At 43.8% G+C, this 23654-nt stretch overlaps 2 protein-coding genes across 2 annotated transcripts; both read left to right on the top strand.

Moving 5' to 3' along the window:
- The first annotated feature begins 2073 nt into the window (after positions 1-2073).
- Positions 2074-11138, top strand: cdc25b (cell division cycle 25B). The gene is made up of 15 exons (XM_040137075.1): positions 2074-2636; positions 2810-2892; positions 3585-3636; positions 4952-4993; positions 5162-5195; positions 5600-5737; positions 6164-6283; positions 6386-6514; positions 6771-6848; positions 7162-7350; positions 8081-8185; positions 8281-8343; positions 8468-8566; positions 9013-9258; positions 9963-11138. Exons 1-15 carry the CDS (start codon positions 2422-2424, stop codon positions 10101-10103), a joined length of 1734 nt encoding a protein of 577 aa, XP_039993009.1. The 5' UTR covers positions 2074-2421; the 3' UTR covers positions 10104-11138.
- A 5882-nt stretch (positions 11139-17020) lies between these two features.
- Positions 17021-23169, top strand: ap5s1 (adaptor related protein complex 5 subunit sigma 1). Its single transcript, XM_040137076.1, has 3 exons — positions 17021-17328; positions 19162-19453; positions 22199-23169. Exons 1-3 carry the CDS (start codon positions 17147-17149, stop codon positions 22325-22327), a joined length of 603 nt encoding a protein of 200 aa, XP_039993010.1. The 5' UTR covers positions 17021-17146; the 3' UTR covers positions 22328-23169.
- Positions 23170-23654: the final 485 nt, after the last annotated feature.

Raw genomic sequence — 23654 nt, forward strand, 5'->3', positions numbered from 1 at the left:
CTGAAAGATCTACAAAAACAAACACTGTTGTTTCGCTAAAATGGATGGTGCCTGGTGATTGATCAGATCCTGAATTACACATAACTGTACATTCAGCACTGTAAATCCAGTCAGTAGCGCGCATGAGGAACCTGGACTCCTTGTGGAGGAAGAAGTTGAGACGAGGGGAAAAGCTGCAGAACCACAAACCACCACAAACCTCCCATAAACCACCATAAACCTCCCATGTTTTTACTGGTAACATCTGCCTGGTTTTGTTGGCTGGACTGCCTCAGCGGTCTGGTTGAACTGGTTAAATGCAGGTGTGTGTCTGTTGGTCAGCAATCTTGTATTTGACATTACAAACAGGAGCCTTGGTCCCCGTTTGCTGGGTGTCTTAGTGATTAAAAAAAACAACAAAAGAAAAAAACAGTCCAGATAAAGAGACCTGTAGGAGCAATGGCTTCAGCCAATAGACCCTCTGTTTGAAACTTTTAACAATACAATTCTTTATGATCTAAAAAAATCTAAAAGAGAGTTGGTCGGTGTCCAAACCAGCAGGGAGCAGACCCAATGTAAGAACTTGTTCTACATATACAGTGAAACTACATCATTTAAAAATCCATGCAGTTTATAACATCGCCTCTTCATAGAACCATAGTTCAGTGTTTTTATTTTAGTGGGTATAACAGGAAACAGTTTCTTTTTAATAAAAACATGGACGTCAGACTGTTTTAATTCAATCATAACTGGGTCCTGAAACTTTCAGTTTCAATATTGCTCACACACGACACAGCAACTGGTGTTTGATGGAGGAAGACATAACTAAAACCATTTTAAAAGATGCATACTCCCACTCCAACTCACAAGTGCACCCGGGAATACAAATCAAACACATAACAATCCACACACATTCAGAAACAACAAGCCTCTCAGTTCATGAGGTTTGACTGAGTTCTTCCTGAGTTCATGTTGCTTATCACAGCGTGTAAAGGTTCATGAATTTAACTTGATTGCAGAGGGCAAAGGAAAAAGAGTGTGTGTGCTGGTGGGGGCAGAGGTAGAGAGAGAGAAACAGCAAAAAAAGGAGAATTCATTACATCAGAGAAAATTATTTCTTTTGTCTGAGTCACTTTATGTGGGAAGGGTATGAGCCTGGCAGCCATTAACAGGATGCATGCACACACTCAAGTCACAATGTGCTTTACCAAAATGTGGCACAGATGAGGGACGCTGAGAGGACCTTTACTTTGGTAAAATGGTCTGAAGTCCATTTTGCTTATAATACTTTAGAAAAGGACTTTTACTTACAGTATAACTGTAGCAGGCTACTGCTACTTTTACTTTAGAAGAGTATCTGGAGTAGTGGAAAGTAACTAAGTACATTTACTGTACATATGTACTAATTTGAGGTACTTGTTCTTTACTTGAGTATTTCCATTCATATATATAGAGGGAAGTATTGTACTTTTTACTCCACTATATCTATCTGACAGCTGTAGTTACTTCATCACTTAAGATTGGCATAAAAAACATATGAAGAGCTTATAGGCTAAGACATGATGCTTTGTTTATGGATTAAACTACCCAACAGTACAGAGAAGTGGAGCTGAAATGCTTTTCATACTGGAGTTTCTCTTCGGGCCTCGGACAATTGTGAAAGGCTTTTCTCTCTTTGTTTGTAGATTTGATTATAGGCTTGCAAGCACAGACATTTTGAAGTTGAGGAGTTGTTTTTACAAAACTCTGTTCATTTTTTTAATCGTTTTTTCGAAATCTCTCTATCAGCAGCCAGGTTTAATTTTATTCGACAAATTTAAACCAGACCCCCCCCCCCCCAAAAAAAAAAATGGCAGTAAAGGATTCATATTTTATGCACTGATTGGTAAGAGTTTCAGCCCACAGTTGAGAGGGTGAGAACAAAAGACATGTGAGGGGAAAGATGAAAAATTGTCTCACATCGTCCTCCTTTCTCTCCCATGTCGCGACCGGACAAACGGCAGATAGATGTTCCGCGCTCTGATTGGTCGGCGAGTATAACAACAGCGCGGATTGGCTGAAAGATTGCCGCTCCTGAACTTCTATTTTGAACATAAATACGAGCAGCCCCATTCGTTTTTCTCAGAAACCAGGGGCTGTCAGAGAGGGAGTACGCTGTGCTGCTGCGCTCCGCCACAAATAACAACAACTATGTGGTTTTACTAAATTTAGCGAGGCCGAATCAAAGTTTTACTCCGCACGGAACCACCGAGTCACGTCCAGCCGGTGTTTCGGATCGTATGGTTTGGAAATGTTTTCTTAAATTGTTGCTAGCTAACTGGTTAGCTTGAAGTTTGGACCGTCTTGCTAACTAATTGGCAATCTCCGACCCGAAATTCAAACTAAATCTACCACAAAACAACAACAGCCACCGCTGGATTTATACAAATTGGACAACTAAAGATGGAGTCGGTTAATGTTTTCGGCAGCACCAGTCCTGTTCATACTATTTTGAAAAGTAGGCCAGACGGGATCCCCGGGCTTTCCTCGCTCTCTCTGCCCGAGCTGAGCGCAAAGAATTCGCACTGCAGGAATCTGTTCTCTCCTGGACCCGCGACTGTGCTGTCCCCTGTCACCAATTTGGCTCAGGACATGAACAATTTAGCTGGACTCGGAAGGTATTATTATAATTGTTAAGTTTCATGGGTCCTTTATCTTCTTGCTGCTGTTTTTTTTGCAAGCATTGGACAAAACTCACATTTATCACAGCCCTTAACTGAGTATGCAGTATCTGGTTTGGTATTCACACTCTTGTTTTTTTTTTTTTCTTGTTCATCTCTTTTCCCAACAGCCAATATGATACCCCAAAAAGGAGAAAGCATTCACCCCTTGAAAAGGTTCCCTCCTTTGCCTCTGACGTCTCATCTGATGCTGGTAAGCCTAAAAACCCATTGTCTGTGTTAATTGATGCCATTACAATCAATGGCTGAGGGCCTAATGTACATCGGATTTCATAGTCATGCACCTTGGTTTCAGATGTGGTCATGAGATAAAGTTGGTTTGTTTACTTATTTTTATTGAACGGAAAATTGATTTGCACCTATTCTTTTAATTTCTCATGCAAAAAGCCAAACATTACCTTGTTCCCAACTTCTGAATCATGAGGATTTGCTATTTTTCTTTGTTTTATACAAAAGTTTATATATAGAATATATCTGGGGTTTGGACTGTTGGTCAGACAAAAAAAAGCAACTGTTTTGCAACTTCCCTTTTGGGATTCAGGAAATTGTGCTGGGCTTTTTTCACTATTTGCTTACATTTCCTAGACTAAACATTTATAATTGTTAGATTAATTGATGATGAAAATAATTGTCGCTTACAGGCCTAGTTATTTTTACGCAGAGCTCCGCTCACACATCACACAATTTACAAATTGAACTGGTCTATAGTTTAAAAATCCAACCCCAAATTTACAGTTTAGTGTCTGCTGTAAACTGCAAAGTGTGCAAAATTCACCAGCCACGGTTTAATCCACTGGTGTTCAGCTGGTTTATGGTGCCAGTATCCCCATCCTGTTCTGTACCACTTGGTGTATATCGATCTGTGACACAAATCTCTTCCTTCAGGCCTCGGCATGGATCCCCCGAGCCCCATTGATAGTGTTGAAGTGGAGGACACGTAAGTTGCACTGTCCTCCTCATGTCTGTTCTAATCAATCAGCCTGTGAGCTCTGCCTCTCTGCTTCACCCCCACCCCACTCCACCCCGTGCTTGGGCTCAGCTGAGCCAAGCACCATTTCTGATCTGTAGGATTATTGTTTTAACCGTTGGCTTTGAGTGACGGCGTCACTCATTTTTTACTAAGCAGATTAGCTGGTAAGGCATGTAAGCTTAACTTTCTTTGTGTTTTCAAATTTTAAAAAGTCAAAAGAACATGTGGTCTGGAATGTTAGTTTACAGTTGTTGACTATTTTAATTGGTCATGTTGTCAGTGGAAGGTAATTCTTGACACTTTGGACGAGGTACACACTGACAAGATAAGATATTAAGCGGAAACTAATTTGTATCAATTCCTACAGGCAAAAAGTTTCCTATTTTCTGAAGCTGATCAAAAAGACTTTGGCACACTAGTTGTGCTCGGCATTGTTATCTTTACCAGCTCAGCTGCCTAATCTTGGGTGGCCTCCCAGAACTCTTATTAATTCTTAGTTGGGTGAGTCCCTGTGGACATCTGCTGCTGTCTAATGTGCGAGTTCCTTTACAGCAGCATTTGGTGCTCAAAACCTCATTCATCTCCTTTTTACAGCTGTTCGGTTGCTAGGAGTTTTCCAGGTTGGGGGAGGATGTGCCCAGTGCTTGGGTTTAATGATAGCCTACCCCCTTTGGGTTTTGGCACACTCTTTCTATGCACTGTTATTTCAATTGGAAAAAGGGGGCAGGAGTTTTTTCTGCATCAGGCTATTGAAATGAGGGAACCCCCAGAGAACAACAGCCCTCCCCGCTGCTGGTCTGGCTTGAATGGGACACACTCCCCCTCGACAAACAAAAGGCCCTTGGAGGAAAAGGGGTTGGCGGCATTGGCTCTCGCAGGCATATGGTAGATTAGCTGATCTCTGCATCCCTTCTCTTGCCCTCCCTCCCGCCCTGAGCTGCACACTGAGCTCTCCACTCAACTTATTTAGCATACAGGTGGGCATTACTCCAGTGCAAAGACCACTTTTTGCTTCTATGCATTCACCCAACTTCCTCTAGTCCAACCGTTCCTCTTGGTTTCTCAATAGAGCCACAGATTCTTTGTAGTTTATGGGCGCACAGTGTCTTGACTGGCAAGTAAAGCTTTCCAGCCTCTTTTCATAGCAGGTTTTTTATTACTAAGACCTGTTATTTTTTTTTAATTTTTCATTTTTTTATAAATACAGCAGTATTTTGAAATCTGCTGCACATTTTAACCATTTTCTACTAATTCTGAATCGTGTCTAATTTTTCTGTTGCAGATTTGAAAAGGCCATTCAACAGTCAAGCCGAGTTGTCAACGAGTAAGTTGCTTTACAATCAATATTCTAAAATCATTAACTGGTATTCGGCTATTATTGCCTTTTCCTTATTTGAACAACTTTGCTCTCCAGGGAGTATTTTACTACACAAACTAAAACAGTCTGATTAGATTTGTGCTGACTGCTTCCTCTCCCTTCAATCATTTATAGGAGGATACCAATTCGAAGAATCAACTCATTGCCAGTAAGCAGATTTGTCATGCTTGTGTTGTTTACAGCTCTGCATGCATTATTTTAATTGGTTTAATCTCCAGCTGATGTTCAGGGCTACCAGATGCTGTTAGAATTGGGCCTGTTGTAATACTAATTCAGATGTCGATCATCCAAACGACAAAAAATGTAATCTCAGAATTTCCTCCAGAACAGTTTAAAATAAAATGGATTATACAGCACACAGGGGACAAGAGAATGGATGTCTATGCCAGAGGGAAAGCCTCAAAATAAATGAAAAATAACACAGTAAACATGCAGCAGATTTGGTCTTTAATTGAATTAGGACAAAACAGCCTCCAATATTAACCCACCAAAGAGAAGAGTTTGTACAGTTGCCTGGCCTCTGCTGACTTGGTCCTTCTCCCCCCCCCGCAGCCCCAGCTCCTGGGTTTCAGTCCATCTCTGAAGGGACAAGAAACAGATTCTCACCGTTATGGAATATTCGGCCAACAACCCTCCCAAATAAATGCCGCCTCCTCCTCTCAACACGACAACAAAGAGAACATGCCGGAGGTCAGTGGTGCTGTTTTTCTAGAACACTTCAACGAGAAGGTGTTTGTAAAGAGAACCAACAATAGAACCTACACTGTTAAGTGGACTAACTCCTGGTTAGATTCAGATGCTAACATAAAACTTTTAGTAATGCTCAGAAAGCTGATTTGTTGCCATGGCGAAGGCATTGCATCATTGGGCCCAAAATTTTTGGATCTGATTTCACTTTAAATTATTATTAGAATAACATTGTTGTCAATAACAAGTGTTTTTTAAAAGAATATTCACCCCAGTACAAGCCTTTTTTTCCTTCTGTAAGTTTACGGACAATCGAGATGACGACTGCCTGTGGAAATATTGTGTGTAGCCAAAATAGTCGACTAAGTGTTGGTAATGCTTCCTGAAAAGTGTTGAGCATTGATGTAATTTTTAAAAATGTATTATCAGGAGGGCTTTGAATTCAAGAAACCAACCAAGCCGGCGTCGCGGTGTCGTGTGCGCTCCTTCAATGGCGGACAGTCAAAGGACGTGTTTGCCTGTCGCCCCAGCTCGGCACCGGCCCTCATGGTATGTGAACATTCGAAGAATTGGGATCCATCTTTGTGCACGAGGTTAAGACCAGGCTCTAGAAAGATGCAAACTCTCCTTATCTCTTCCCTTTTTGTCCAGCTTTCCTCACCTCCTCCAATCCAGCAGCTTGACTTCTATGACTCCAGCCCCACGTTCCTGAGATCTTCCTCCCTCACCTCCTCTCTAAATGACGACGGCTTTTTGGAAGTACTGGACGACAACATGGAGGTGAGGCCCTCTCACTTGACAGATTGTCTGCCATTTTAAAAAAAAAAAAAAAAAAAAAAAAAAAAAGATAAATAAATATCCAAAACCCTCTGAGAATGTCTGTCTGAAATTGTTCCTTTCCTCGGGAGAATTTAGAATATCATGCTTTATTTATTTTTTTAAATTAAATTTAAGAACCAAGTGATTTCAGTGTTATCTATACTATTAGGTTCACAATGTACTGTCTCTGAATATTTGTCACTTTTGTTGCCCACAGAACGACTCTGAGATGCCGATGGGAATGGCAAGCTTGCTCAATGACCCACTGGTGTCCGACAGTACTGGAGAAGACTCTGTAAGTTTGCCTAATAACAAACAAAAGTGCTGCGGTAGATTTATCCGGGAAGAATTATGGGCGCAAAGCAGTGAGACTTCCTATCACATGAATCTGGAAGCTGAAATTGTTACTTTCCCCTTTTTAAAAGTTGTGCCATTCAAAATGAAAGCAAAAGTCCTTTGCGTTATCCCAAATCTGTACTGAAACGTAGCATTCCTGCTTGGCTGATAGAGATAATGATCATACTGTACTTATTAGGCATGTCCCCTTAAGGTCACAAAAGGTAAACTGCTGAGTTTGATCTTTATTTTGTTTTGCCCCCCCCCTTCAGCCTCTGATTCGATGCCGGCCACGAAACCTGTTCCGCTCACCCTCCATGCCCAGTCCGGTCTCTCGCTCCTCTGCGAAGCGCCCCGACTGCCCTGGAGATGAAAACACCCCAGTCGGGGTGAAGAGACGACGCAGCCTGGCGGGAACACAAGTGACCACCCTAGAACAAGACCCTGAATCCCCACGTATGGTGAGTCCTCAGGGCCTGGTATACCCATCGGTATCACGATTATTTGTCAAAGTCGTGGTGAGACCTGGCGTAATGAATGAGACCAGGGTTGACATGATGGCAACAGGGCTGTGTAGAATCAGGTCATAATTTTGAGAAAACGTGACTAGTAGAAACGATGTAATACCATCCTCTGATTTAAAAAAAAAAAAAAAAAAAGAATTAAATTTGTACACGCTTCACGCTGTGTGTGGAGATGAGCTAATCTCCCCTGTAAACATCTCACTGTCGGTAAGTGGAGCTCAATATCGGTATTGATCAGGGCCGAGTCACTAGCTACTAGCTGGAAACGGTCGTGTCTAACAGAGGTGTGAGGTCCAGCTGAAATCTTTGAGTCAGGTATAAGTCAGAAAAGGTCTTTCTTGAGCCAGTCCCACCTCGGAGCTGCTGTTAAAAACTTGGGAGCTGATTGTGTGATGGGTGTGTAGCTGGATATCATTTGATCACCTTTTTAGGAATGCAGAAAGTGATCAGTTTGGCCAAGAGCACAAACCTGATGGTATAATAAATCTGCCGCTTAAAAACCTGTCTCCACTGACCATCTGTTACCTCCTTTAGTGGAAGTGGAGTAATGGCTTCTGAAACAACTGCTGAGGCTGACTGGCTATCGTCAGTGGCTTTATTGACAATCGCGAATTACCTCATTTTCTCCTTGACTGCTTCCTTAAGTCTGTCCCTCGTCTGCTTCCAGGGTTGCTCACTGCTCCAGAGGTCCAAATCCTTCTGCCAGGCAGAGATTGAGAAGTTTCTGGGGAGTCAGGACGGTAATAATGAGCTAATAGGAGATTTCACCAAGGTAAGGAAAACTGAAGAATCTTCAGATGTGTTTCCGAGCACTGGTAACCTCTGTGAAATTAACCTATCCACTCCAATTCCCTTTTTGCCTTTTAGCCTTTTGTATTACCCACAGTGCATGGAAGTTGTCAAGACCTCAAGTACATTACCTCAGACATGGTGAGTAGATGCTCTTGGCTGTTTTCTCTTTGCCCTGACAACAAAGTTTCAGTGTTTTTAAACTGCTGTAATTGTACATAATTCCAAAAATAAAACATTAAAGTGAGTTCTCTGTGGTCTTCAGTTGGTGGCAGCTCTGACCGGCCAGTTCAGCCATCTACTTGATAGAGTCATTGTCATCGACTGTCGCTACCCGTATGAGTTTGACGGAGGACACATCAAGGTGAGTCTATATAGTTTTTGTTCTATAAAACGTAATAACATAGAGATAAATGAGAATTTATCACGATCCCAACCTCCTAAAGGCCTATGTGGCGTCTTCAGATTGTTGAGTAGCTGTAACTACAGAATGGTTGTCATTTATTCTGGAAAAATTATTAATCATCTTATTATTTCAGGCGTAGAATCGAATGTTCCTCGCTTGGTGTAGCATTATCATGCAGCGGGGTACAAGTTTCAGAAAGGGCCTAAAGGCAATTGTCTTGACACTGCAAGTCACTGATTGCAAATAAAATACTTTGATAGTATTCCAACTCGCTTTTTAAGCGTAGGAGTAACTGGCATATTTATTGTTGAAAGCCGAGATTAGGCAGCTTATGCACAAATGCCTCAGGGTCAGTTCCCTTACGTTGTAAATGAAGTGTTTGGTTTCATCTTTATCTACCCCAGGGGGCTCTGAACCTGCACCAGGAGGAACAGGTGGAGGATTTCCTCCTCAAGACCCCCATCGTCCCGTCCTGCCCGGAGAAACGAGTAGTCGTCATCTTCCACTGCGAGTTCTCGTCGGAGCGCGGCCCTCGAATGTGCCGCTTTGTCAGGGAGCAAGACCGGGCCATAAACGACTACCCCAAACTCCACTACCCCGAACTCTACATCCTCAAGGGCGGATACAAAGACTTCTTCCCTCATTTTCAGGTTAGTTTTTGCTTTAGATTCCACTTGAGAGGATACTTTTGTCTGCCAGGTGAGCTTTAGCAAAGCTGTGAAACTTGGTGGTTGGCAAATCAGTCTAGCGCGACGGCCGTTCAGTAGATGTCCGGGAGACTTTGATCGTATCATTGATCTGCAGTGAAATTAGGGAGGCCTTGTAAAGGCTGAGACATGGTGTGCATCAGCTGGTTCTGACACGTGCAATTACACATTCGGTTTATATCTAAACAACCTGTAAAAGTAAGAGTGCACTCTTGGGACACTGCTTGGGATACACGGTGTTAGGTGTTCACAGTCCACTGTTTCACTGAGCAACAGCTGAACTGTTGTTGAAGGACAAGCATTGGGGATTAGCCCAGTAGTTACAGTAGTGATCAGAAGTTGTTGTTTTGGTGTTTTTTTTCCATATCCAAATTACAAGTATATGTGATTAGAATTATTTCAACTCAAGGTCCACTTACTAGCCTTTTTGAGCTTTCAACTGCATTTCACAATGTATGTCTTCGCCATCTTAAAGTCAGAAAAACGTGGACTCGGAGTTGAGACGTTTGTCACATGTAAAGGCTTTTTAAAAGTCACCTGTCATTATCAGACGTTCGATGGGCAGTTCTAACCCACACTTAATGGATAAATGAAACCCTTGACGGCTGTTCGGTACTCTGAACTTGTCTCATTGTCTTCCCGCGCAGTTACAATGTGAACCTCAGTCCTACCGGCCCATGTACCACGAGGACTTCAAGGAGGACCTTAGGAAGTTTCGCCTCAAGAGTCGCACCTGGGCCGGGGAGCGCAGCAAGAGAGACATGTACAGCCGACTGAAGAAGTTGTGAGCGCCTCCTCGTCCTCCTAAACTGCCTCTAAAACACACTGCCTCCCACTGAACAGGCCGAGTGCAAATTTCTCTGAGCCTGTGGCCCCGCCCCACCAGCAAGGAAAAGTTTTTGGGATTGCACCAGCAGAACAGGGATTTTCTGAAGCTCCTAAAGTTTCGCTTAACTATAACAAAGTTAGTTATTTATGCAAATTTAAAGAGGGAAAGATGTGAAATGATGAACCCATGACCTAAAGGGTCAAAGCCGCTGAGGTGCTGTGAACAGATTTGGTTAAGATGTTCAGAAGCAATGTGATCGTTTTTTAAAAACCACTTGGACCTACTGCCTGTTTTACCTTTTTCATTAAGCAAGCACAAATCACTGCCAGATTGCTATTGAACAACCAAACCACACTGCCAACTCTGAAGTTTGTCTCAGTCTCCTCACTGGAAATTTTTTTTTTTTTTTAAATTTTCTATTCCACATGTTCCGACCTTATTTAAGCACTTAATTTAAAAACCTGAAATGGTGAGGTGCTTTTCTTTTGATACTGCCGTTTTTTATACAATTTTTAATGAATTTTGTCGACCCCCGTTGAGACATTGATCTGTTTGAAAGCATGCCTTTTTGTAGGCGTCCCAAAATGAAAATTGGATGTTTTTAATGAAAACTTGTAAAAGTTTAATACAGAGATTTTTTTTTTTTTTTTTTTTTTTCCTCCTCCTCCTCCTTCTTCCTGATCAGTTGCAATACTTAGATGTTTTGGGTTGTTTTTTTTTTCTTTTTCTTGGTCAGAAGAAACCAAAGCAAACAAACTACCTGTTAACTTTGCAGTGAGATTTTTTCCAATGCTGCAGGTCAGCAAGTGTCAGGAATTTTTTTAAGAAAAATACCTTTTTGTTTTGTTTTGCTTTGAATCCCTTGATGTTCAGAGATAAAATGTCTTCCCCTCTGCAGAGCTAATGATGTCAGTTTATAATGAATGGGGTGGTTTTGAATATTTTGGTTCAGGCTCGTGGGGGAGCTGCTGAAATAAAATGCATTCAAATGGGATGTACGGTATCTTATGTTTTTAATCCTCAGAATTTCTTTTCTGTGCTGTGAATGTATTCTTGGGAGGGACTGGGTATTTCTGTACAGATATTTGAAAGGTTATTGGATGGTATAAACTTTTTTTTTTTTTGTGTGAGTGTGAGAAAAGCCTACTTTAACAAAAAAAGCTAAACTTCTCAAATGTGTAATGTTGTCTAAACATAAACATTTGTGCAAGCACTTTGCCTAAATAAAATGCAATCTCAAAATTGGCGGAACTATTTTAAAGTTGGTGCTATCTGATCAAAGAATAAGTAAACAAAACTGATCTTTCCAGTAACTTGAAGTAACTTTTGTTACTCAACAGTATTTGATACTCATGGATACACATTTCGATCGGTACCAGAATTATTCAGGGTAGATACCAGCCCTATTCCTGGATTTATCTTTATGTCAGAGGCAAGAACTAGGTTTATTTGGTTAACTCGATAGCTTTGCGGAGTAAAACCTGGCAAAATTCATATTTAAATTGTTCACTATGTGATTAAAATGAAAGGGCCTTTGATGGCAGCCTTAGGAACTTGGATACCTGGTGTTAGAGACCCATGTAATGTCATTACCAATAAAGTACTGAGGTTCGATGCTCAGCCCTACTGTTGGATTTCACTCCAGAGGGGCAAGAATAAGGTTTGCTGAGTTGAGTAACATCTGCAGAGTACAACCAGGGCTGTGATTTGAAATCGGTCCGAGTAGAGCACCGCAGTCACTTTGTCATTTTCAGTGTCTATTCACAGTATAAATCTTTATCACTAAAAAAACCAACTTAATCACTATAGTGTCCTCAAAAGTTCCAAAAACAAAATATCCACAGCATGCAGACATTATTCATTGCTTTAATGCAATCCGTAGCCTTTGCTGCATGTGTATATTAATACGCCTGACAGTGATGGCAGCAGATGGCTCATAAACGCCTGAAGTCTCAGTTTACTGCTCGCTTGAGAATAACCTTGTTCATATGGGGCCTGTAGAACGAGGGGGTGAATGGGAGGCATCCCTGAAGCGTGTCTTTTTATCAGAGCCGAAACAGTCAGTTGCTGGCCACAAGATTTTAATGTTTAATTTATTTAAAAAGTCAGTCATTTAGTTGAATTCACGGTGGAAAAATGCCGAATGTTCTCTGGTCCCCAGGTTCGCTGGTGTGAGGATTTGCCAGATCTCTCTGTTGGTTCAACAAATGGAGCAATTTGAATGTTTAAACAAGCAAATTTGTCATAGTAGGATTTGGGTTTTGATTTTTCAGTCCACAGAAAAACTAATTGGCAGATTAGTCGATAATGAAAATAATGGTACATTAGTCCAGATTGTAAATTTAAGGAGCTTCCAGGTTTTATTCAAAGTTGTCCAGAGAACTGGTGGCAGGGCCCTGATGTGCAGGACTCGGTCAAAGCAAACTCGAATTTCCACACTCGAAAGGCTAAGAATAGCACATCTGCCGTTTCGTTGGCTCCTTTGCTCTGCATGGCGGGGACACGGCTTTTCCTGCACAGAGAGCGGTTCCTGTTTTTTCAAATTCTCCCTCTGCGGCAGACCTTGGGAGTGGCCTCTGTGCTGCTGCAGCACGTGCCCACCAGCGCACACACACACACACACACATTCCTGTATGCGTATGGATGACTCTGTGGAGGCAGCGTCTGGCAGCCTGACGTGTCCTGGCAGGAGGGTTATACAGTTCTGTTGTCGGAGGAGGAGGGGAATTCAGAGCCACCACGTGCTGTAAACACGTGACTGATCTGATGGAGAGCAGGTTATAAAAGCACAACTCCCTCCCCTCTGGCACCTCACCAAAGTTTGAAATCAGGCAGTTTCCCAGCGGCCATGTGGCTGTGGGAAAGAGAGAGCGAGCCTTTGTTTGCATTCCAGCGACTGAGGTCTGAAGAGTAATTTACAGGCCAACAGTTTCAAGCCGAAACTGTCTGTTGACCGTCTTGTGCGACTCAGACTCAACTGAAGATGCTTTGAGTCCTCGCTGAGCTCTGGAAAGAAGTAGTGTCGGCAGAAAAGACAGAACGCAGTTCAGGAAAGGGAGGGGGGGGCGATAAACAGAAAACCGAGTTTTGTCTCTGTGATCTTTACATGCACTCGTCAATGGGTCCACACTATTCATAATCACGCCGCCCCCTTTGTCTGAACAAGACGGTTACTCGACCGGTTGCTGGGGTTTAAGGGGGCCTCGCACTTTGAGATGAGGCATACATAATGCAACACTTGCGATGCAAGCTTCCTCTTCCACTTCAACAGTCGGTTTTAAAATGTAGATGAGGCTCTGGCAGCCCCCCCCCCCAAAAAAAAAAAAGAAAACCGAGCCAGGTTTTTCAACAGGACCCATCCAATTAGGAGCCTGCGATACAAGAATTCAACTGGGAGACACTTGAAATATTCCAACAACAGGTTTCCAGAAAATTAATAGTGTTAACTGAGCTGCTTGATCTCAGAGGTGTGCTTTGTCTCTTCAGTAGCTCTCAAAAGCCTTCGATTTAAAGTCATTCGAACCAAAGTAAAAACTTAAAGATTCCCTTCCAGACATGTTTTTAGACATACAGAAAAGCCTGCGTGCAATAATAACTATTTGTCTAATAATCAAAGTTGTTTTTGAGTTGAGTTATGAAGCTACTTGCCTGAAAAAGTTTAGTCTAATAGTCTAGTTGTGTTTGTCTTTATTTTTTTCCCCGTTTAAAATATCAGTCTTTTTACTTTGAAAATTCTCCAAACATGACTTCATATAATTTGCAAACAGTCGTGATGTTAATTCACATTATAATGGCGGCTTTTTACCCTGTGCAGTGGCAACCCATATATGTATGAACAGCGTGTGCAGCTCGTAAGACTACACAGTAGATGAGAGTGTGATACGGATAACATTTTTAAAAAACCGAGTGCGAAAGTTCTCCGGGACATGGACATTTCCGTAGCTCTCATCTGCATGGCATGGTCTTCGTCGGCGGGTGCGGTTGTCACAAAGGTTGGCTCAGTTACCATCCTGTGAGGCTAAGCAACGCGTGGTTGTATATGGACGTATAGCAGGAAACCGGGCAGCGCTTTACTGCGAGTCTCCTTGATCAGCATTTTTAGTCAGCACATAAACGTCTATATGTATGAAGCTTTTCATCGGAATAGGTGTAGAGGAGAGGTGGTTCTCTGTGTAATGATTAGCCCAGGCCAGTTTACAGACATGGCTCTTCAGTAATGAAGTTTTAAGTGAGGGGGATCGCTGCAGGTAATAATTAGCCAAAAGCAGTGTGGGCATTCAATGTGAAAGTGAAGCCAGATTTCACTCATTTCCCTACGGAGCTTCGCTGCGGCGGTTGCGTAAGTAGGATCGGATTTTCAGTAAGGAGCTCCGACTTTCGAAGCAAAGGCGGGCGTGAAGGAGGCGCAGCCACTCGCTCACCACAAGAAAAGCCTGAGCGAGTTTCGGTGTCATTGAACTATGAGTCACAGCTCCCTCATGTTGAAACAGACCAGCTGAATAAGAACAACAACAGGATGTGGGCGAAGGGGAAGGGCGGTCAGCCAGGGACATGGACCAATGGCGGCGGGGCCCTCGAGTTTGAAATAAACGACGCTAAAGGCAACACGCGACAGGCAGCCGAAATGTGTTTTTTGTCTGCCCCGCACCGTCGGCCGGGTAAACATCCTCCGTGTATGTCGAAATCGTCTCAGCCTGCAGGGAGGAAATCTAACTCATACGTTTCTAATCCTCAGAAACTTTCAAACAGGAAGTTCACCTCAATAAACCGCAGCCGCCACCCATCCTTTGAAGCCACAGTGTCATGCTCTTCGTTTCACCACCCTTGCCGGGGCCTTAGGATGTTGTTCTAGGGGCTGGTCTGTCAGATTACTGTCAGTGTCAACAGATCGCAACAGACGGGGGCTTAATGCCCGGGCTGGAGCTTCGCGTGAGGGCACCTTTGATCGGCCCAGAGCCCTTTCTGTAGAAAGTGTGACATGAGTGACGTACTGATGTTAAGTGCGGGCTCCAGCATCCATCTGTCTTTTTTTTTTTTTTTCACGAGCAAAAATAGTCCCAGAAGCTTCATTTGGTCAAAATCAACCTACCCTGCTCTTGTCTGGCTGGTGTGGTGCCTGTGTGTCGTCTTTGAAGTAGTCCGAGCAAGACAGAAAACACTGATCTCGAGATTCAAATTCTGTTCTGCTCCACAAACTCCATTTAGTAGCTGCGGGGAGAGTCGGCTTCTTTCTCTCTTTTTGAGTCGATATGTCTTTATTTGAGCACCTCTCTCTCGCTCTCTCATTGCTTGTTTGTTTGCTTGTCTCTTTATGTATATAGACAAAAAAGTCCCTCCACCTCCCAGGAAATTTCTACACCACCAAAAATAAGGCACTTTGCGTTAAAATGATCGCCCGGTGAATGTTTTTGCCTCCCGCACGTCCTCTCCGCAGGCTGAGATGAGTCAGCCGATGAATACGCAATTCGATTGCGTCACGCGGTCCTCCTCGGCTAATAGAGTTTGTCCAGATGGGCCGACATGAGCAGGAAATCCTCGAATCCTTGACACCATGGACATCGCCATCTGCTGATGGAGAGGTGCTGCGTGACAGGATCAGAGCAGCTACTAAGTGGACGTTGTTGGGATTATTTTGCCAACATTAATCTGATATCCAATCCATCCGATTGTCGCCAAGATATTTCACCAAAAAAAAGCCGGAGGCAAAGCCGGGAGATCACCAAGGTCATTTAGATATATAGTCTGAAAACCACGAACGCCTGTATAAAATTTGATGGAGGTCCCTGCAGTAATTGATGAGATATTGAATTCTGGACCAACGCGGTGGACAGACCAACATTTCCATCCCCGGAGCAAAACTGCTAAAAACACACGGCCCGTTTCTGCTCTCATCCAGCTGTTACAGTTATAGCACTGAAACTAGCAGAACATCAGCGTGACGACAAGGAAGAAAGGTTTTCATCCCAAAAAGAAAAAAGAAAGCAATCCCACAAACAACTAGAACATCAACATGTTACAGTGTCTTTCAGTCTCAGCAGGTCTGTGAGGGGCAGAGGGCAAAGAGGTTAACAGGACAGTGGAGCGAATGTCAGCAAAGCACAGTGAATGTTTTCTTTCTGTCTTTTCCCTCCATTACTGCAGTGTCTTCACACACACACACACACACACACACAGAGCAGCGCCTCTCAGAGTGGAGAAGCGTGACCAGCAGCAGCTGTTGGATTAACAGCTGCCTCCGTTTGTCTGCTGAGACCCAGAAACAATCTGCTCTCTGACGTCAGCCTCTCTGCAGCCGCCCTTCCGCCTCTCAGTCCCGTTTTCACCCACTTCTACTCTACACTGTCTCAATTTTTCACTGCTGTCGGTAGTTCACGTCCTTCCGATTCGCTCGAGGTCGATGTGATTCAGTTGAAAATGTGAGTTGCCGTCCACTTCACAAGTCAAACAAGTGAATTAAAACGGAAATACAAAAATAATGAAATATAATTAATACAGTACAAAAAACAACAATGCTACATCTTTGATGTGAGAGTTCATGTGACTTTGTTCAATCCCGCGGATGCATTTTGAAATCTAATGCATGTTTCATGACTTCAGAGATATCCGGCTGAATTTTGGGGAAATCCTGCACAGGACATCTGGGGTAGTTCCTCTGGATGAAATCAAGAGGATGCAGTCACAAAAAATGAGTCGAGTTGATATCAGCAAGTAAAACATAATAGTGTATGTACTTTTATGATGAAATGGATACTGTTTTATATCATTTAGAGCTAAGAGAGTCAGTAAATGTTTTAAAACAGGTGAATAAATAAAACAAATAATATCATAACTAATAGAGCGAGCGCCATCTGGTGGTTCGAACAACGCAAAGCAACGGCAGCCGAGAGTGGTCAGCTGACCAACGCGGAAGTGAGAAAACAGTAAGAAGCGTCGCAATGCCGGTTCGATACCGTTCGTGACAAATACGTGTCTTTCTGGTGCCTTTTGCCCACACACGACAACATGGTTCGGTGTTTCCTGATTCACACCGTGTGTCCGGTCAGCGCTCTGTCCGCCGGGGAGAGCAGGGTCCTTTACTCCCGGGTTTTCGGTCCAGACGAAGGGATCCCGACCGAGCGGCACCGGGAGCTCAGCCCGGAGGAGAGACGACTTCTGCAGAGGGAGAAGGCAGCGGTAGTGGCAAGGTGAGACGGTCTCCCTCTGTGTTTGTGACCCGGAAATGTTTTCATTTAAGCACCGGCGGTTAGTTCGTTAGTTTTACGTGTTTGTTTGTTCATGTATATAGTATATAGAAGAGTTCCTCCTTTACCAAAAACACAGTATCCGTTTTTTTTTAAACTACATTTTGTTTTTTTTTCAGTTGACTGTCCAATTACACTCAGTTGTCAGTTTATTAGGAACAGCTAGCCAAAACTAAATCCTCCCTCCATGAAGGTTGCGGTGTCCGGTTTGTGTCGACGTCGTCGTACGGGGGGTCGATCGGTTTTGGCTGACGTAGTTTGAGGTCACCGGTCGTAACAGAGAGGCGTTTTAGTGATCCCGCCGACCCCGCGTTGTTTGTAAAGGGGGGCGGGCAAAACACCAGAACCACCCGTCCCCCTGTTTTCCGCACAACGCGGCGGCGCCGCGAACTGCGGCCTCCAAAGCGACCACGGAGTCGAAACGGCGTCGACACAAGCCGAACAGCCGACCGACTGCGCGACCAAGAGACGCCGATTTTTGATACGGACGAGGCTTTTGGCTTTTTTTTTTTTTGCAGATGCTGTGGCAAATTGGAATCGCAGACGTGGAGTTAATCTCAAACTCTGCTTTTATGTCTGGTATGAAATGACCCGCATGAGAACATATTAACAAGGGTCACAAGAGCAGGAAGAAGCCGCGAATGGGGCTTGAATTGTCAGCAGCAGCTCCATTTAAAATGTGCCACATTTAACGAGGTCAACATCACTGGTAAATAAACTGGGAGGGTGAAGGTCTGTGTCCTCCTCCTTAATGGTGCTCATTTCATATATTTCTGGCTTTTCAGAGGGGGAACGAACAATTTGCAATTCTCAACTATTTCTAGTGAGGACCCGCAAACAGGGGCTTCTGTTTGTGCAAGAATAACAGCATCGTCCGTCACCTGCTCTAATGCAAATGGGTCCACTCTTCTCTCTGCATCCTGCAGGTTTTCTGATGAGCACGCTGTAAAAATGCATCACGGGGGTCAGCGCAGCCTGTCGGCCTCCCCTGCGTTCGTCTCATCTGTTTTCACTGCCTGAGGAATTTGCTCACAGAGTGTTTGTGGGGATCTCTATCCTCCCACTCGACAAACTGCAACAACTGATTAGCGCCGTCAAAAGAAAATGCTCCCTCTCTGACAATATTGCTCTGCTGCTGCACGTCAAGTAATGACAACGGTGTTCGTACTTGATTTGTATATTTTTTCGCGTGTGAACAAAGAGCAGTCATTCATCAGCCGTTCTCGATTTTCCGGGATGGAGGCCTTGGTTGCGCTGACGCTGTCGATAAAAAAGATAAAAATGCTGAAAACAGTAAAAACCTTTTTATTCTAGTGCTAAATGGCCCTGTGGCTGTTTCTGGCATACACTTTTCTGCGCAACGTTGCGCTGAAAGACTTCATTGATGAGATAGTCAACAGAAAAGTGACAGTTTTCATGACAAATGAATCGTGTAGGAGATTTCATCCAAAAAGGGGATTTTTACAGTCTGTCAAAAATGACTCTTCTCCTGCTTTTTCTACTTAAACCTTTGTAGTATTTTGGCCTGTTTTTCAGACAAAATGTCCAATTTTAAGACATCACTTCAGGCTCTGGTCATTTTAAATAGGTGTGTGTTATTATTTTTGACATTTTTTTAAAGCGGAAAATCATTAGTTGGTGCCCTAATTTGAATAACAATAATACAGTGAAGAAAGCAATTAATGAAGTTAATGGTTATTACCAAAGAAGCCCGGGGGATGTACAGCCAACTCGTCCCTGTCTTTCTAAATATACCCCTGATCCTCTGTGACACAGGCAGGTGAGGAGCGCTGTCTGTCTGTCCCGGGAGGCTTCAGACCAGCTGCTGGTGGAGACGGTGCCGGGCGAGGAGGCTCTGGCCCTGCAGGAGGCCAACAGCGGAGTGGTGCGCCTGAGAGCTGGGGACCCCTTCGCTGAGGAGATGAGCGCTCTGTGGCTGGGCGTGCAGAGTCTGGGCTTCACGCTGGTCTGTGAGCTCCACGAGAACCTGCTGCTGGCCGAGGGAACCCTCCGCAACCTGACCCGACACTGCCTGGAGCACCTGCACATGCTGGGGCAGGGGAGCGAGGTGAGTTAACCCCCAAGCAGACACGCTTTTCGTTTTCAAGAGGGGCCCCCAGTTTGTATTGTGCACTCAGGAACCCTTTTAGAGTTGGCACCAAACTTTTAAAGCAGCCAGGAGGACGTTTTTAATTCCCAAAAAATGATCACACTTAACCTTTTAAAATGCACCGTCCCACCTGTGGGAGGCTTAGGCCCTGGCAGCGCTACTTGAGGTGTGTTTTGATCTGTACAGGACTCAAACTTAACACAACCTCGACGAATTATACATCGTTTGACAGCTCTTAGTCTCCTGATTCTATCTGTGCAAAGCACTTAAGATCCCGGTATCAATGCAACAGCTGTTGCTAAAGAATTGGTTCAGACTTGTGACTATGGCTCCAGAGTGTTTTCCACAAAGAAGGTCCTGCTACAGGCCTTACACTCCCTTTTTTATGCCAAAAAAAAAAAAAAAAAAAAATTGGAGAAGCAAAATGAACTTACATTTCTTCCATGTTTGTGCCTCTGTAACTTTGGTATACACTCTTTCTGACTTTGTGGTTTTAAAATTTAAAGAGGTACCTTTCAAAGGAGATCAGGTTTTGGTCTGTAATCAAAAAGGCTGGGGAATTCTACCCTCTTTCATTTTGGGTACATTATTTTGAAGCTTGTGCACAATAATGGGGGTGTCTGGTAACAGTTTGCAGAAATCGTGTAATGAGGCTGAGATGAGACGGTACTCAGACCACTGAACTTAGATTTGTCAAGCGTGGACTGGATTCACATGCAAACCTCATCTAGACCTGGTCTGATGTGATTTGAACGGAGGAAAAGCAGATACATTTAAGAAACTGTCTGGAGTCAATATAGTCAATATAGTCCAGGCTGGGCAAGTCCAAGTACGGTGGTTTTTGATCTATACCTGGTCTGATGTGATCTACATGAAGAAAAAGCTGTGAAATCGCCCCCCGTCCCCTTTTCGCTAATGCAGTATAGCTTTCTTAAATCTGCCGGGGGGTTTTAGACGAGGTGAAGGCTGTTACGATGAAGGGTTTTACCTGTTTGACAACTTTTAAGTGATGTGACAACAGAGAACTGACTGAGAAATATTATTATCTCTTAACTTTACCCTCGACCTTCAAACGTAGAAGCCATCTTCAGTCCTGTTGCTCTGGATGTCACAACTGACTCAACCAAGCCGGACTGAGTCTCGGAGGCAGTTGAGTTGGGGAAAAAAAAGGCAAAAAAACCAGGTGGCCTTTTGATGCCCAGCATGAGCGACCGTCGCGGTAAATTTTTGGGTGGCTACAGAGAGATTCTCTGGGCTTCGACTGCACCGGCTGAAGAATGAGGTCGGTCCACTGTCACTCCCCTCTTTTCTAGCCAGTGTTTGAATTTTACAAGTTGGCGGAGTGGCTGTGTCGACGTACCGTTGGCCAGTCTGTGAGGCAGGGATTAGGAGGAGGAAAAGATTTATAATTGGAGAGTTTAGCTCCACCACGGCTATTTGGGAGACTATTTTTTATTCTGGTTTTAAAGGATTAATCTGGTGTTATTCAACAAATCCCATGGAAAGATCAAAACCATCAATGTGTTGATCCTGCTTTACAAGTATTGCGCGGTACATCTTATTCCTCTATTAAAAACACTTAACTCAGCCGCGGTTGCGGACATGTTCCTTCATTACCATGAACACACACACACACACACACACACTGTAGTTTATTTTGAGTAAATTCAGTTCACACTGCACGCTCATGGCTGGATGAACCTATTATGGGACCCTAGGGTAAAAATTGGCCATTGGGCCCCCTACTAGCCCACACCCCAGACTAGTTTAGGAATATGCAGCACAACATAAACTAAATGAATTGAAATCAGCATGAAAGATTGTTCTTGACCGTGGAAATGTAGTTTGACAAAACAGTCCTAACTCAAGGTAAACTTTCTAGCATCTTCCTGTGCTTTTAACTGTATCACGTGGTCCTCGTCAGCGAATCGAGATACAAACTATGGCTCTGTGAAATCGTAACGGCACCAGAGAGATCCGTCTCTGTGACAGCTGAACAGAGTGTGTGACAGAGGTTGAGAGCTGAGGAAAAAGCCTGTAAGTGGACCGTAACTAAATTAAAATAGTTACGGTCTTAAAGATAAGATGATATCGAATCCTGCTAAATATTACCACAACCCAAGTGACATGCAGTAAACTGTGGCTTTTTGTCCCCCCTGGGAGTCTTGGACCAATGGACATTTCCCCACTTTATAGTGGTGTATAGTTATAATCCAGCCTGGCTCCTGCTGCTATAAATACTCAATACAACATTCAATGTGTACTAATCTGCTGCTAAAAATAGTCCCCAGTAAATACACTACCTACTCCCATAAGAGCAACATTTGCTGGACTGGAACAAGTTCCTCTGCTGCGGCGCCTTTTCTTGGTGGTGTCTGATAAAGTGCGTGTATTTTTACAACATAGTTCTAGTCTTGTTACATCTTTAATGATACTGTATTCAAAGAAATCCTACAGTATTCGCAGCACAGTGTTTGAAGGCCTCACTAGAGTGAAATCGGTTGCCTTAAACAGTTCACCTCCACAGAGATGTCGTTGCTGAGCATCGCTAGCCAAACTCTCAGCAGTAGCAACTCGCTGCATGTTATGGGAACCGCAATAAAAACCCAAAGCAACGGTACTGAAACAAGAGTGCAGGCGTACAGATTTGATTAGCATCCGTACCTGACTGGGAGTCGTCACTAACAGCAGCTTTCCCTCCAGGTCCTGCTGAGGAGCACCCGCATCGACGTTCTGCTCAGCCGCCTGCTTCCTCACGGGCAGCTCCTCTTCCTCAACCACCGCTTCGCCCAGAGTCTGGAGAAGGAGGTGGCGGCCTACATGGCCAAGTGACCCGTCGCAGGGGCCTATACGGTGGCCGCCCTTTTCAGGCCGCTTCTGTCGCCTCGCTACAGTCTGACTTCCCCGCAGAGCTCTATTACTGCTGGCCGTCTCGGCAAGCTTTCCAACGAGCCAGTCGACTCTTGTTTACCTTTGGTGACATTTCTGCAGCCGTAGAAGAGGGAAAAGACTACTGGCAGCTGCTGTTTCAGATTGCATGAGGTGGTAAACATAGAGTGGTAAATATCTCCCTCAGCCACTTGCAGCTCAGTGTTGACTGTTTACTGTGTGGGAGGCTTCAGTTCAAATCCTGTTTGTCAAACTGAAAACTGGAAAGGAAAATGTGGCAGATTAAAGAGTGCAGCCGAAGAGGTCAGTTAGAACCTTCTCATCAGCATCAAAGACTGCAGTTTATCAAATTCACCGTACTTGAAATATCAGAGTGACCTGAGCAACCAGACCTCACCTGTTTTTATTTTTTTATTTTTTTCTTGACCATTCTGAGAGTGTGAATGAATCTTGAAGTGCATGATTGCCTTATTGTGACTTCTAACATTGCTTTTGAAGAGGAGGCGGAAACCAGAATGGGATTTTATTTTATTTATTTATTTATCCTTTCAGTTCAAGGTATGATTCATACGAAGAAAAATCAAAGTCGAACCCGTTTAACGTCATTCTGAACCACAAAATGACAGAAATCTTGAGACGCGGAGGACGAGGAAAAAGGCAGGAGGTGACGTGAGATATTACAGAACCGCAGTGAATGAATGCAGAGATGTTGGCATGCGAAAATGCAGGGACAACACAGGAAGTGATGACAAGAACAAAAATGGAATCATCCAGACATAACAAATGATCAACTGCGTCTCGTTGTGAAACCAGACTTACCTCCCCCTGCCCTTATAAAGCCTCTTAGGCCCTAGTTTTCGTGTTGGAAACCAAATCCAAAACTAAGGCAGTGATCTTTAGGGAGAAAAGAATCTGTCCGGATGCCAGCGTCATCCGCGCTGATCGTCTCCTTCTTTCTGTATTTAAAAAATAAAACAAATTTCTAGAATTACCCAAAGCTTATTCTTTGAAACTTGTATGACCTGCATTCAAGGACGCACGATGCAAAAAACCAGGCGCAGGGGATCGAACATTTAAAAATGACAAAACACGCAAGAGAATGATTTAAAGGTTGTGTGGGGGAAACAATAAACCCCAAACTCAGCGTCAGCTGGATAAATACACCTGCGAACTGAATATCACAGCTGAATCAGGTAACCAGTCGGTTCCGCTGTAAGACCAGCAGAGGGCGCTATGGTTCCTGTGTGTCTCAGTGTGCGGCGAAGGACGT

Source organism: Xiphias gladius, chromosome 10 (genome assembly GCF_016859285.1).
Source record: "Xiphias gladius isolate SHS-SW01 ecotype Sanya breed wild chromosome 10, ASM1685928v1, whole genome shotgun sequence".
Lineage (NCBI taxonomy): Eukaryota > Metazoa > Chordata > Actinopteri > Istiophoriformes > Xiphiidae > Xiphias > Xiphias gladius.

What these genes read in the sequence shown, in the direction of transcription:
- cdc25b (XM_040137075.1), top strand. Translation starts at nt 2,422, where the DNA reads ATGGAGTCGGTTAATGTTTTCGGCAGCACCAGTCCTGTTCATACTATT. An exon ending in GAAGAATCAACTCATTGCCA is followed by an intron (nt 5,196 to 5,599) that starts GTAAGCAGATTT and finishes CCCCCCCCGCAG; the next exon opens with CCCCAGCTCCTGGGTTTCAG. An exon ending in ACTTCTTCCCTCATTTTCAG is followed by an intron (nt 9,259 to 9,962) that starts GTTAGTTTTTGC and finishes CTTCCCGCGCAG; the next exon opens with TTACAATGTGAACCTCAGTC.
- ap5s1 (XM_040137076.1), top strand. Translation starts at nt 17,147, where the DNA reads ATGGTTCGGTGTTTCCTGATTCACACCGTGTGTCCGGTCAGCGCTCTG. An exon ending in AAGGCAGCGGTAGTGGCAAG is followed by an intron (nt 17,329 to 19,161) that starts GTGAGACGGTCT and finishes TCTGTGACACAG; the next exon opens with GCAGGTGAGGAGCGCTGTCT. An exon ending in TGCTGGGGCAGGGGAGCGAG is followed by an intron (nt 19,454 to 22,198) that starts GTGAGTTAACCC and finishes CTTTCCCTCCAG; the next exon opens with GTCCTGCTGAGGAGCACCCG.